The sequence below is a fragment of the Colobus angolensis genome, unplaced genomic scaffold (genome assembly GCF_000951035.1).
Source record: "Colobus angolensis palliatus isolate OR3802 unplaced genomic scaffold, Cang.pa_1.0 Scaffold231, whole genome shotgun sequence".
Classification (NCBI taxonomy): domain Eukaryota; kingdom Metazoa; phylum Chordata; class Mammalia; order Primates; family Cercopithecidae; genus Colobus; species Colobus angolensis.
The window spans coordinates 3,912,739-3,926,543 of record NW_012115500.1 but is presented as its reverse complement, the minus strand read 5'-3'; the positions used below and the strand labels follow the sequence as shown (position 1 = coordinate 3,926,543).

At 44.3% G+C, this 13,805-nt stretch overlaps 1 protein-coding gene across 7 annotated transcripts in view; it reads right to left on the bottom strand.

Moving 5' to 3' along the window:
- Window positions 1-11,313: 11,313 nt before the first annotated feature.
- The window catches only part of TPD52L1 (tumor protein D52-like 1), a 104,449-nt gene continuing 101,957 nt past the window's right edge, over window positions 11,314-13,805 (bottom strand). For all 7 annotated transcript variants that reach the window (XM_011944463.1, XM_011944464.1, XM_011944466.1 and 4 more), the window contains one exon: window positions 11,314-11,978. In XM_011944463.1, coding sequence (XP_011799853.1) covers window positions 11,850-11,978 — 129 coding nt within the window. In that variant the 3' untranslated portion in view covers window positions 11,314-11,849. The remainder of the gene's footprint in view (window positions 11,979-13,805) is intronic.

Here is a 13,805-nt window from a genome sequence, read left to right as displayed (position 1 = left end):
TCCTTCCTGAGAAAATACACCTTTTAAAGGAATAAAGAAAAAATACAATAGTGTTATAAATAAAACATTTGATAAGAAAATAACAAAATGAAAATCAATAAAATAACAGCTCCTGAGTCTGCCAGCAATGTCTATAAATATTTGAGCGTTATTACTTAAAAATGTTTTCGTTAGAAGATACCTGCGACTTACCTAGAATTTGTCTTCTGAATGACAACCCTATAGTTACAATGCAGAGTAAATAATTATTCATGGTTTGAACTCAAGAAAAAAGAATTATTTGTTACTGTTTGTCAGATTCTAGCCCAAACTGAGGTCCAAGCAGAGTTGGTGGGCTGTTGGCAGGTAGCTGGAAAAACTTGCGGAATCGTAGGCACTTTTGACATGACCTTATTCTCTCTCTGGGTGCCAGCCATATGTACAGCATCAGCGGGGTAGTTAAACCTTTTACAGGCAATAGTGGATTCAAGCCAAGCACAGGCTCATGTGAATGGTCACCTAATGTGCCTCACGTGGCATGGTTACATAATGTGTAGAGTTGTGCGCCTGCGTTCCAAACCCACTGAGTCATCCTGTGCCAGAAGGCTGCCTCAGCCTACTCCCGACTAAAATGCAGCCATTTCCCTTACACTCCATCCCCTAGGCTGAGGGGAGTCTTTCAGGTAGGGATACGTGCCCATAGGGTGGAGCCCTGAATTCATAACCCACAACAACAATACAGAGAGCAACAGCTCATTACTAGGATCCCAGCTATGCTACTTAGGACTATTAATGCCCGGCGTAGGCCAGAGCCCAGAGATGTCCACCATCTCTGCAGGGGGTTACCAGTAAGGCTCTCAACCACCCTGATCTCCCATGAGACCTCTTGCAGGGCTGCTGTTATGTTCTGCCAATTGTCAGGGATAAAGGTACAACACTGTGTTCCTAAAAGAGCACAGGTGCCTCCTTGTGCAGCAGGTTACTGTGTCTAAGCACATTCAGTTTTGCAACACCACCTTTCTCATCTGATGAGCCTCATCCATTAACAGGAGGAGGGCCACTTGGGTGTAATTCAGAGCCCGGGTGGTGTGCTCTGCAAGAGAGGTAACTTGTGCTTCTACAGTTGTGACACCCACTCCAGGGATAGTCACTGTCAAGGGGTAGAACCACCAAGGGGCTCGTCGCACTCAGAAACGAGAGTGTAGTGCCTCCCAGTTACACAGTGTCTGGGCAATGTGGACAGAACAGTGGCAGGTACATAAGACCACCCCCAGGTCCAACATTTAGTCCAGTTCACTGGTAGGTAAGGCCACCCTGTGTCCCCACAGACCCATGAACTCCCAGGGGGCACAAAGTCCATTGGGGCCCAACCTTGGTGGGGCTGCTTGTTCCAGCATACCTTCAGTATGGTGACGTGTTATGTTTACACAGGCCGTGATGGGTACCCATCCCACAGTAGTGTTAGCCCAATGTTGCTTTATGCACTGTGACACCTGGGCTGGGGGTACCACATGTTCCCCCACTAGCCAGCCCCAGCCATCATAAATGCTATGGGCCAGTCAGGTGATGGGAGCACCATGGATCTTGCAGCATCCTTTGTCTAAAGCTTGCCGCGTTGCATTCCAGTTGTCAACCATGGGACCCCAAGTCTCCAGCCAGGTCCAGTTCTCTGCAGTCACTGAATGTATATGCCAAGGCAAGTCATCTGCAGCTGCTGCTGGAAGGGCAGTGCAGACCCAAAAGTTGGAAACATTGGTCACCTCAGCATAGGTGTGGGTGCAGTTTACAATGCAGTTGGAGCATGTTAACCTATGGCCAAAATGGTAGAGCAGGCACAGCTACGAACAGGTAAATCATGTCCCTCAGGCAAAAATACAGGCTAACTTTTCATCCATGGATAACAATGCAGCTGCCAAGAGCTTCTGCCCTGGGCGATGGTACTACACCTTCCCAGCTCCTCATGGTTACTATGGGTCCAGTATGTATGCCAAAGCCAAGCAAAGTCAAGGAGGAGCTCATAGTAGACCATGCAGACAGTACTTATGTCTCCCAGAGGAGCGTTTCTTCCCTGGCCATTGCCCTAAGAACAGTCAACCAAGGGTGACATGCATTTAACGCCCAAGGAGTGACATGCAAGTCATACTGTAGGCCCTCCCCACAGGGAGCTACAATGGTCAACCACCAGCAGGGGAGCCTGGAGGGTCCATGCCCACAGCCAGGTTTTCTGTTCCCCTCCCTTCAGGGGCGTTGGGGCAGGCAACAAAAGGTTACCGTTCGTCCCCATACCTGGTCGGAGGAGGTCATCCTTAGTGTGTATCTGCAACTGAATAGGGGTGGTGGCCCAGTATAACAAAGCCTCCGCAAGGGCCAGGCCATATTTCCGTGGCCATTCATTCAAGGTTTGAACCACCAGGTCCAGCTTGGAACTCCAGCCCTGCAAAGACAGGGGTGTGACATGCAAGCATAAACCATTCTTCAAGAGCCCTTTATATCACTCAATCATACCCACAGCTTGTGGGTTGTATGGCACATGGAATCCCCACTTTATGTCCATTTGTTGTGCCCATTGTTGTACCTGTTGTCCAGTGAAATGGGTTCCCCTATCACTCTCTACAGCCAGAGGGCAACCATACAGGGTACATAAGTGTTGCAAGCCCCGGAGGATGTGCTGTTGATTGGCCACCCTGCAAGGGTAGATGTACAACAGGCAGGCCTGTGACCATGTCCACAGCTGTTAGCACATGTGTATATCCTTGCAATTTTGGCAGCAGCCCAATGTAGTCTACTTACCACCCAGTCAAGGTCACTTGCCCTATTGTCACTTGTGTAACAATGGGCAGATGCCTCCATCTAGGGTATGACTGAGTACATGCTGGGCATTTCTGATGAGCCTCCCAAATATCTTGCATCGGCAGGGACAGACTCCAGCGCTTATTGCCCTGTTACATCAGTTTGCCCCCAGCATGTCCCAGTTTCTGGTGTAGCCACAAGGCCACATCTTATGTAGGTGCCGACTAAACATTGGACCTTGGTCAAGACATCTGCCTCAACATTACCAAGAGGGGCCAAAGGCATATGACCTGACACATGATAAATAGTTACATCTTACTGATGATCCATTTCCCAGAGGTCTTGCCACATCACTTGGCTCCACATAGGTGAGTGGCCGACTAGCCAATTTTGTATTTTCCAAGTAGTTAACCACAAGGTTAAGCCTAGAGAGACTGCCCAACTATTGGTACAGATTACCATAGATATCTGCTCCTTAGTGATCACCATCTATACTGCTCTAAGTTCAACCCATTGGCTACTTTGCCCACACCCAGTTTCAAATCATATGGTGTCTGTACTAGGTTGCACTGCAGCAGTGGTCCAGGCAGCATTAGATCCTTGACTAGATCCATCTGTGTACCATGCCCCATGGGGAATGGGGGTTACCCTTCCTTAAACAGTGATGGCTTGGGGTCCAGGGGTGCCTCAGGCCCTACGGCCTCTTGCATTAGGTCTATGGGTTCCAAGACCTCTTGCAACTCTGCTGCTAAGGGTCTTGTACTCAGCAAACTTCACTGCTCCAAGTAGGTGCCCCACTTTGCCAAAGTGGATGTCTGCGCCATCCCAGTCCAGGGGGACATTACTCATGAATGCACCCATCCTGCTGTTGGGTAAGCCATCCACGTGATGACTGTAGCCCATTCTGTCACACTCTCACAAGACTGAAGTGCAGCATATACAGCTGCTAGCTGTTTCTCTATCAAGGACTGTTGGAGCTCAGCTCCTTTCCATAGTTGGGACCAAAAGCCTACTAGTGTTCTCAGGCACCGTGTGCTGCCACAGGCCCCAACCGAAACCATCTGTGGTCACATGCACATCCAGCTCAAACAGGTGCCCCTGGTCAACTACCGATAGGGCTTGTGCCTGCTGAATAGCCTGCTTGGCTGCCAGGAAAGCAGTCTCAGCCATATCATCCCAATTCCAGGTAGCTCCCTTCTTTGTTAACCATGCAACGGTTTTATTATTTGAGCTAAATGGGGTCGAAATGCTCACCAGTACCCCAGGAGGCCCACAAAAGTTTGCAGCTGCTTCACTGTGGTGGGCCAGAGCTATGCCTGAGTTTTGTCAGTAATACCTTCTGGTGGGTCGAAATGCTCACCAGTACCCCAGGAGGCCCACAAAAGTTTGCAGCTGCTTCACTGTGGTGGGCCAGAGCTATGCCTGAGTTTTGTCAGTAATACCTTCTGGTATGGCCGTCATCTAACCCAACCAGGTAACTCCCAAGAATTTGGCAGATAATCCAGACCCTAGGACCTTGGATTCATGGCCCAACTGCATGCTGCCAAATGTTGTCACGAGAGGAGCACCGCCACATCTAAATCTACAAGAGAATAAGAGGTTAACATAATATCATCCATATAATGGAATAGGTGGACCCCTTATGGACATTGCCAAGTGACTAAATCCGTGACAACAAGACCATGACACATGGTGGGGCTATGCACATAGCACTGTGGCAACATTGTAAAAGTCCATTGTTGCCCTTCCCACGTGCAGGCAAACTGTTCCTGGCTCTTGGAGCAATGTCGATGAAGAAAAATGCATTGACCAAGTCCACTACATAGTGGTACTGTCCCAGTTCCATTGTCAAGCATTCCATCAAATCCATGGTTGACGGTACAGCTGCACGCAAAGAGGGTGTTACTTTATTCAGTTCCTGATAGTTTACCGTCATCTGCCAAGTTCCATCAAACTTTCTAACTAGCCACACTGGAGAATTGTAGGAGCTGTGGATGCCACACACTATCCGCACCTCCTCCAGCTTTTTAATTGTCTCAGTTATCTTTGTATGCCCACCCAGCAAATGGCATTGGTGGGTGGAAGTAACCAGTTAGGGTTGTGGTAGGACCTGAGGCTGGTGATGCTTATGTCTGTGCAGCACCAGCTTCACCAGATGCACTCGAAGTCTGAATTCCCTGGCTGGGGTTTGTAACGTCAGGCCATGTAAAATGTCCACCCCCAGGATGTATTCAGGTCTGAGGGAGACATACACAGTACATAAATAGGGAGCCAAGCGACCAGTGCCGAGGTACAGAGACACAGGTTTCACTTTCAGTGACCAGCCTCCACAACCATCAATGTAACAGCATTGCCCGGAAACTTATCTGATTCCCATACACAAGGCTACAATCTGTGCCAATATTTACCAACACTGGCACCTGCTCTAAGTTAGTGGGAGACCGGTGAATTGCTAATTCTACATGTGGCCACTGGTCATCTGGTGTCCCCCCAAGCTGGGCACTTTGGCCAGTTCCCTAATCAAACAGGAAAGGCGCTACATTTCAACCTGGCTGCAGCAAGTAGTCCTTGAGTTGGAGCACTTGGGAGGGAATGGGTCACGCAGCAATGTCCTTCTTCCCCTTCGTGTTTTCCAGAATTGCTTCTCTGGAGACAACTGTCTCCACAAAGTTAAGACTACTTCATTGGGCAGCTTATTGATTTTTTTCTCAGTCAACCCTGGCCAAAATCAAATCCATCCACATCTGTGAGCGTGTCACTCACTGGGGCCCCCTCTTTGCCCATGGGGGAGCCCTCTGTGGACAGGGCACCTTCCTCTTCCTTATGATGTGGATCCCTCAGTACCACCGACAGCCTTCTGCTTCCCAGAGAGCAGCCATAGCAGTGGTCACTTCATTTATGTGGTGCCCTCCCTACAGGGTGAGGACAGCAGCTAGGAAGCCAAAGGCACTCAGAGGTGCAGAGGTAAACGTTCATCATCTGGCCCCGGATATTCAGATCACACATAGCCTGCCACATAACCACTGCCCAGATGACTTGCACTAAATCAGCACATGACTGCCATTTACTCAGTTTCAGATATTTCACCAATGTCATTTCACACAGTCCATATGGCTGCCCAAAGCCACTCAATCAGGGTGTGGTCACTTTGCCTTGCCACTAACCACCTGCTCACTTGCAACCACTGAAGGAGGGAGAGGAGTCATGATGGAGCCGAGTCATGATGGAGGCCAGCTTTTCCATCCCAGAGGCAGAACAGGAGATACTATCTACTCCCTCATCCCACAAATGAAGCATCCAGGTAGGCAGGGGTTCCCCTGGAAGCTGACAGCCCTACTTGCCTAATTCCTGCAACTCAGTTGGGGTATAGGCAATATATGAATTTTGTTGTGTTACCACTCTGGGAGGGGGTCCCTGAGCCCACCCTTGGGGCCCCAATGGCTATTCATGATCTACCTTCTGATGTACCACTGAGCAAGCCCACAACAGAGGTCCCTCTTCCACAGTATCAGACTGAGTGAGGATCTTCGGCCAACACAACAGACCCAGGCCTCGAAGCCTCACTCCTTGTTGGTGCTCTGTGCTTCCAGCTGCTTCAGTGCCTTCTCTATGCGCTGAAGCATGACCCATCTAACACTGCCCATGTTTCCAACAGAGCCCATCCGAGCAGCACAGCTGCCACTGGGTACCACAGCCCATGTTCTGGCCACATGGCCGACCCAGAATCAGCAGGGACCAAAGGCTCACTCACCTCAGGATCCTGCTCACCGCATCAGTTGTCAGGTTCTAGCCCAAGCTGAGGTCCGAAGGGAGCCAGTGGACAGGTGGTCGGTAGCTGGAAAAACACTCAAGGAATCATAGGCAGTTTCGACAAGGCTTTATTCTTTCTCTGGGTGCGAGCTATATGTACAGCATCAGCAGGATTGTTGTACCTTTTACAGACAACAGTGGCTCCAAGCCAAGCACAAGCTCATGTGAGTGGTCACCTAATGTGCCTCATGTGGCAGGGTTACATAATGTCTGGAGTTGTGTGCCTGTGCTCCAAACCTGCTGAGTCATGGTGTGCCAGAAGGCCACCTTGGCCTACTCCTGACTAAAGCACAACCATTTCCCTTACACTCTACACCCTAGGCCGAGGGGAGTCTTTCAGGTAGGGATACATGCCCATAGGGCAGAGCCCTGGATCCATAACCCACAACAATACAGAGAGCAACAGCTCACTACTAGGATCCCAGCTATGCTACTTATGACTTTTAGGGCCCAGCAAAGGCCAGAGCCCAGGAATGTCCACCATCTCTGCAAGGGGCCATCCGTAAGGCTCTCAACCACCTTAATTTCCCATGAGACTGCTTGCAGAGCTGCTGTTATTTTCTGCCAATTGTCAGGGATAAAGGTACAACATTGTGTTCCTAAAAGGATACAGGTGCCTCCTTGGGTAGCAGTTAGTATGTCTATCAGTTTTGCAGCGCCACCTCAGCTTACTCCTGATTAAAGTGCAGCCATTTTCCTTACACTGTTTTTCCCTTATGGATTGGTATTTTACCAGCTGTTACATAATTCTCAATGCCGTTGTATTTGAAAATGTTGGTTCACCTCAAAGCCTTGTGGTGGTGATACATGCTCTGGGGTAAAAGACTGATGAAGCGCTTTGTAAAAAAGCATCTCTGTACTCAGCATTTTCATTTAAGCAATTTGTCAGTATTCACATTCAAAGGTGAAATGGGATGATTTCTGTGAAAGACATGATTTTGTTATTTTTGGTTTGCTTTAATTTATATATATATATTATATATGTGATGGATGGATATACGTATTATATATATTTTATATATAATGTGTGTGTACATAATATACCCTCTGGTGTGAACTGAAAGTCAAGTAGAAATATAGCATAAAGAATTTTACCATGCTTAGAGGTGATCAAAAGTAGCCATAAATAGCAAATATAACAATATTTGCCAAATATTATTATAATTTGAAGTTACATTTGAATGCCAGGTTTGAAGAAGTTGTTTCATATTTCATATTAAGTCACTTTTTAACCTTATGACCATCTTCCTTTATCACGCTACTTCTACCCAAATTGAATACTAAGTGAGAGGAGAACAATGGGGTTGATGTTCAACAACTTTCAAGCTTACATGTAATTTTGGAACAGTGAACAGTGACAGAAGAGCCATGTAGATCCCTGGGTTCCCTCCACACACACTGGCCACTGTGAATGGCATGGCATATCATGACATTACATCCTAAAGCATGCAGTTTGTTCTGTTTGCTATGATTCAAGAACAGATTTCTAACAAAATTTGTAATTTAGAGTAAGAGATGCAGATTGCATTGCTAAAATGACCTGCCAATAGTTGTAATCTATCTTTTTTTTTTTTTTTTTTTTTGAGACAGCATCTCATCTCTCTGTCACCTGGGCTGGAATGCAGTGGCATAATCTCGGCTCACTGCAGCCTCTGCCTCCCTGGTTCAAGAGATTCTCCCATCTCAGCCTCCCAAGTAGTTGGGATTACAGGGATGTGCCACCATGCACAGCTAATTTTTGTATTTTTAGTAGAGACAGGGTTTCACCATGTTGGCCAGGCTGGTCTCGAACTCCTGATCTCAGTTGGTCCATCCACCTTGGACTACGAAAGTTCTGGGAATATAGGCGTGAGCCACCATGTCCAGCCAATAGTCATAATCTTTATGTGATATGAGTTGTGAGATAAAGTTAGCATTATAAATTTACAAATACGTTCATCATACAACGGTATTTAAAATGTGGTAAATGGTTAAATTTCAGAATGGCTTACTTTTTTAAAAAGCTAGTTTGTTTTGTAATCACAAAACATCAGACTTTTTGATAATTGAAAGAACTGACCCTTGAACAACTCGGGAGTTAGGCCTGCACTTCAAAAATCCGATTCTAGGCTGGGTACGGTGACTCACGCCGGTAATCCCAGCACTTTGGGAGGCCAAGGCAGGTGGATCACAAGGTCAGGAGTTCAAGACAAGCCTGGCCAAGATGGTGAAACTCTGTCTCTACTAAAAATACAAAAATTAGCCGGGTATGGTGGTAGGCACCTGTAATCCCAGGTACTCGGGAGGCTGAGGCAGAGAATTGCTTGAACCCAGGAGGCAGAGGTTGCAGTGAGCCAAGATTGTGCCACTGTAGTCCAGCCTGGGTGACAGGGCAAGACTCAGTCTCAAACATAAATAAATAAATAAAACAAAAATCCGATTCTAACTTTGGACTCCCCCCAAACTTAACTACCAACAGCTACTGTTGACCATAAGCCTTACTGATAACATAAATGGTCAATTAACACATATTTTTATGCTATATGCATTACATATGGTATTCTTACAATAAAGTAAGCTCTGGAAAGAAAATGTTCAAAAAAAAAACCAAAGAGATAATATATGTACTATTCATTAAGTGGAAGCAGATGATCATAAAGGTCTTTATCCTCATTGCCTTCGTGTTGAGTAGGCTGCAGAAGGGGAGTGGTCGGTATCACTGTCTCAGATGTGGCAGAGACAGAAGAAGAGCTGCACATAAGTGGACCCTCACAGTTCAAACTTCTGTTGTTCAAGGGTCAACTGTACATTTTCTGTGGAGGTATCCTTTCATACACACACGGTGTTGACCTGAAGTCATTTCGGTTTGTTAGTAAAAGGTTATGTTCATTGTGTGCCATTGCTTTTTAGGACTTGTGAAACATTTTAAACTACCGCTTGTGAACTGAGCCCCACTAGATGTCATTGAGAAGCTCTGCAATTAATTGCATCAGGATGAGCTTGCACACCCATGGTGAGGGAGAGCCAGGCAGCTCTTAGTGATGCTCCTGAGGCTAAGAGTGGGCTCACCGCCTAAACTAGGCACGACTGCCCACCTACCAACAAGTGTTTGATTCATCTAATCTGAGTTATTCACACACATTTTATGACAAAAAGAAAAAATGCTACTTACGCCATGACCATTACGAATATCACTTCTAGGTCAGAGTGAATAATGAAAAGCTTTTAGATGAATAGAGATGATGTGAATAAGATTCTTTCCAAACTAATGAAATCAGAATTTTGATGAACGGAATAAAATAAATAGTTAAAATATGTTGGAGGCCTTAAGATATTACCACTAAGTTTTCTTGATTGTTTTTCTATCCAATTCTAATATTGTGTTTTCAGATTGTAAGGCTGAGACTAATCTGTGCAGAAACTGGTTGGTGAATGGAGATATTTGTTTAAAGTACCATAACTTTATCTAATACAATGTGGTGTGCCGAGTATGATAAAAAAAAGAAGGTGGCAGGGAGTTTTCACAAGTTGGCCACTTCACACTGAAGAGGCAACTACAGATTGGGCACAGAGATTGAGTACCTGCGTGCTGTGGTGGGCGGGCCAGCACGGCCTGCGAGTCAGCTGGGCAGGATTGGCTTCCTGCCTCTACTTCAACCAACAGACTAGAAGCACAAGTAAGGGAGAATTCCAGCATTCCTGCTAGTGAGCCTTTTTTGTCTACATTCATCCACTGTGGTTCAAGTTTACAGCCCCATTCCCTGTGCTAAGATTCCAGGCCTCAGAGATGATGCTGTCCTGAACCACCTTGGTTTTCGGTTAGGTATACAAATTGTACAGATTGTCATGCTCCATTAATTTGAGTAGAATCTTTCAGATGTGCTTTACTTCAAAATGTCATATATATCTACTTCTATTTAATAAACACAAAAAATGAACAATTAGCACACTAACAAATACGTCTATATTATATGGGCTTTCTAAAATAGTGATTTTTTTTTTAGGTTGGATGTCTGTTCAGTGTGCATTTTACAAATATATCTTAAGTCTATATCTCTGCTACCTGATAACAAATATATGTTCCCATTTAGAAAAAGAAAAGAGATACACATGATATGGAAGATAAAAGTTAGTGCAGAAATCTGAGTGGATTGATAAATAACATTTTCATACATGTGAACAATTTACAAACTGAAAGGGGTTGCAGAACTCTGCTTCTCCCATTTTCTAGCTATCTCTTTTTTGGATATCCTTTATCTAACTATTACTCTATGTAGATTGGAGAGATTTTTAAAATTGGAGATTGTTTTAACATCCTAGGATAGCTGAGGTAATATTTATTTTCATATCGTCTCTCATGTTCACCAAACCAGTGTAAAAGTTGACTACTTATTATTATTATTTTTGGAGACAATGTCTCACTCTGTCACCCAGGCTGGAGTAGTGCAATCATAGCTCAGTGCAGTTTCAAACTCCTAGGCTCAAGCAATCCTCCTGCCTCAGCCTCTATTGTAGCTGGGACTACAGGCAAGCAACACTATGTCTGGCTAATTTTTTTCTTTTTTTTGTAGAGACAGGGTCTGTGTTGCCCAAGCTGATCTTTAACTCCTGGCCTCAAGCAATCCTCTTACCTTGGCATCCAAAAGAGTTGGGATTACAGGTGTGAGCCACCGCACCTGGGTAAAAGTTGATTTAAAATTGTATCTGTAAAATCATAACTAGCAACTTTTAAGACAAAGAAATTAAGAATTCAAAGTCATTAAAATCAATTATTTTAATTGCTGAAATTAACATACATAATTGATGTAGGTGAGAGAGATCACAAGTAGTTGGATGAAATTTATAGTGAATCATCCTATTGCTGGAGACAGTCATGAAGAGCTCCATCCTGTTGATCTGCTGAACTGAAAGGGACTGTTCATTCAGCCTTCAAGGACATGCACATCATAAAGGAGGCCAAGCAAAAATCAAAGCAAACAATAGCTACATGTTTGGAAAAATATACATCGAATTAAACAGACAAGAGTTACGACCAGTTGTGTACCTACTCAAGTGGAAACATTTTAAAATGTGACAGTCATCTACGAATACTGAAATGTGATGGTCAAGTGGTCCATCATCAACACAAATACAAATGGAAATCATTAAACTTTCTTGAGGGGCCATTTGAATAACAATGTCAAAGCCTGGGTTTTTCCCAGCGGGATTTTGGTCTTCTTATCTGGATAAGCACGGGCGGAGATGGGCTGGGTAGTGGCCGGTTTCTGGATGCAGCCACACGCTGGCTGGACTTAGCACTGCAGCTCCTCCTCCTTGGTCCGCCCGGAGCCTCCTGCCAAGCTCTGGGCGCTGGCATGGGCCGTGGAGCTGAGGACCTCCTCAAAACTGCCTCCATTAGGGTTCGTCCCGCCTACTTTCGTCTGAAATGAGCAGATCCACAAAAATGCAGTGAGTTGTTACTATCATTTTTGTAATGTCTTTATAAGAATGCCAAAGGCTGGATTACTTTCAAATTCAGAAATACTTTCTATCTTTAGAGACAAAAGAAGGTACAGAAGTTTGTTTCCTTTTGCAGAGTGCTAGAATGCTATTCATACTTGGGTTCTGGGATAGGATTCCAAACTTTAATTTTGTACAATTTTAGCAACCCTCTTTTTATCTCTTCCACATCTAAGATTTTAATTCCTCCAGGAGCATAATCGGATCCATGGACTTGGAACATCTATCCCCACTCACCCAGATAACTGATCTAATCAAAATGGAATTTGATTTTTTATTAATTCCTCCAATTTTACAATGTATAAACATCCTTACATGACATAAACTTAGATTTTTCTACTTGGGAGTTAGCAGGGCAAACTGGATTTCTGACAAATGTCTTTTGAAAAATCAGAGTGGCTCAATGGAAAATGATTTCTGGTTTCTGCTTTGAAAGTGGAAGATGAATCAAGTTTTAATCCCTGGTGATTTCACATCATCTTAGACAATTGCCTTTTGATACGGTTTGGCTGTGTCCTCACCCAAATTTCATCTTGAATTGTAGTTCCCATAGTCCTCATAATCCTACCAGGGAGGAACCTGGCAGGAGGTAACTGAATCATGGGGGCGGTGACCTCCATGCTGTTCTCATGATAGTGAGTGACTTCTCACAAGATCTGATGATTTTACAAGGGGCTTTCCACCTTTTGTTCTGCACTCCTCCTTCTTGCCACCATGTGAAGAAGAACATGTTTACTTCCCCTTCTGCCATGATTGTAAGTTTCCTGAGGTCCCCTCAGCCTTGTGGAACTATGAGTCAATTAAGTCTCTTTCCTTTATAAATTACCCAGTCTCAGGTATTTCTTCCCAGCAGCGTGAAATGGAATTAACACATCCTTATAGTAGGAATATTCCTTACAATGCAGTTATGATGTTTTACAAGGCCTTTTTCTTGTGTATTTGTTATTGACTAAGAATAGAAACCTGAAGGAATTAACTTACAATTTAAAAATATGGCTAAGTATTTTGAAACATTCCTTATTAAAACTGCTGTATATTTGATGATGCAAAATGCTTAGTGCAAGTCCATTAATAGTCACATCTGCCTTCCCTCCCATTGTTTTTCATAATGTAGAAAAACACTTTGAAGGAAAAAAAAAAAGATATAGAATAGATAATGTTGTTATTGCCAAACTGATGTTGATGCCTCACTGTCACCAAAGTGATCACTCACAGACATCAACAACACTGGGGAGTGTGTCCGTGCTGCCCGGCCCGCCCTTTTAAAACTGTAACCAGGGTTCAAAGGCAGTTCCATCATTACAAAACACACTTTTCTCCAATTGTCACTAAAATCTCTCTCTGCCTCTTAAATTTATTTATTATATTGAATTTTTGTACTCTGCTTGGTGTCAGAAAACTCTACCTGTAAAGGGCCAGACAGTAAATACTTTAGACTTGGGAACCACATTGTCAGTCTCACAGATACTCAAATTAATTCTTACAGGAAGTAGCCACAGTCAATACCTAAGTGAATGAGCATGCCCTTTCTTTCTTTCTCTTTCTTTCTTTCTTTCTTTCTTTCTTTCTTTCTTTCTTTCTTTCTTTTTCTTTCTTTCTTTCTTTCTTTCTTTCTTTCTTTCTTTCTTTCTTTCTTTCTTTCTTTCTTTCTCTTTCTTTCTTTCTTTCTTTCTTTCTTTCTTTCTTTCTTTCTTTCTTTTTCTTTCTTTCTTTCTTTCTTTCTTCTTTCTTTCTTTCTTTCTTTTTCT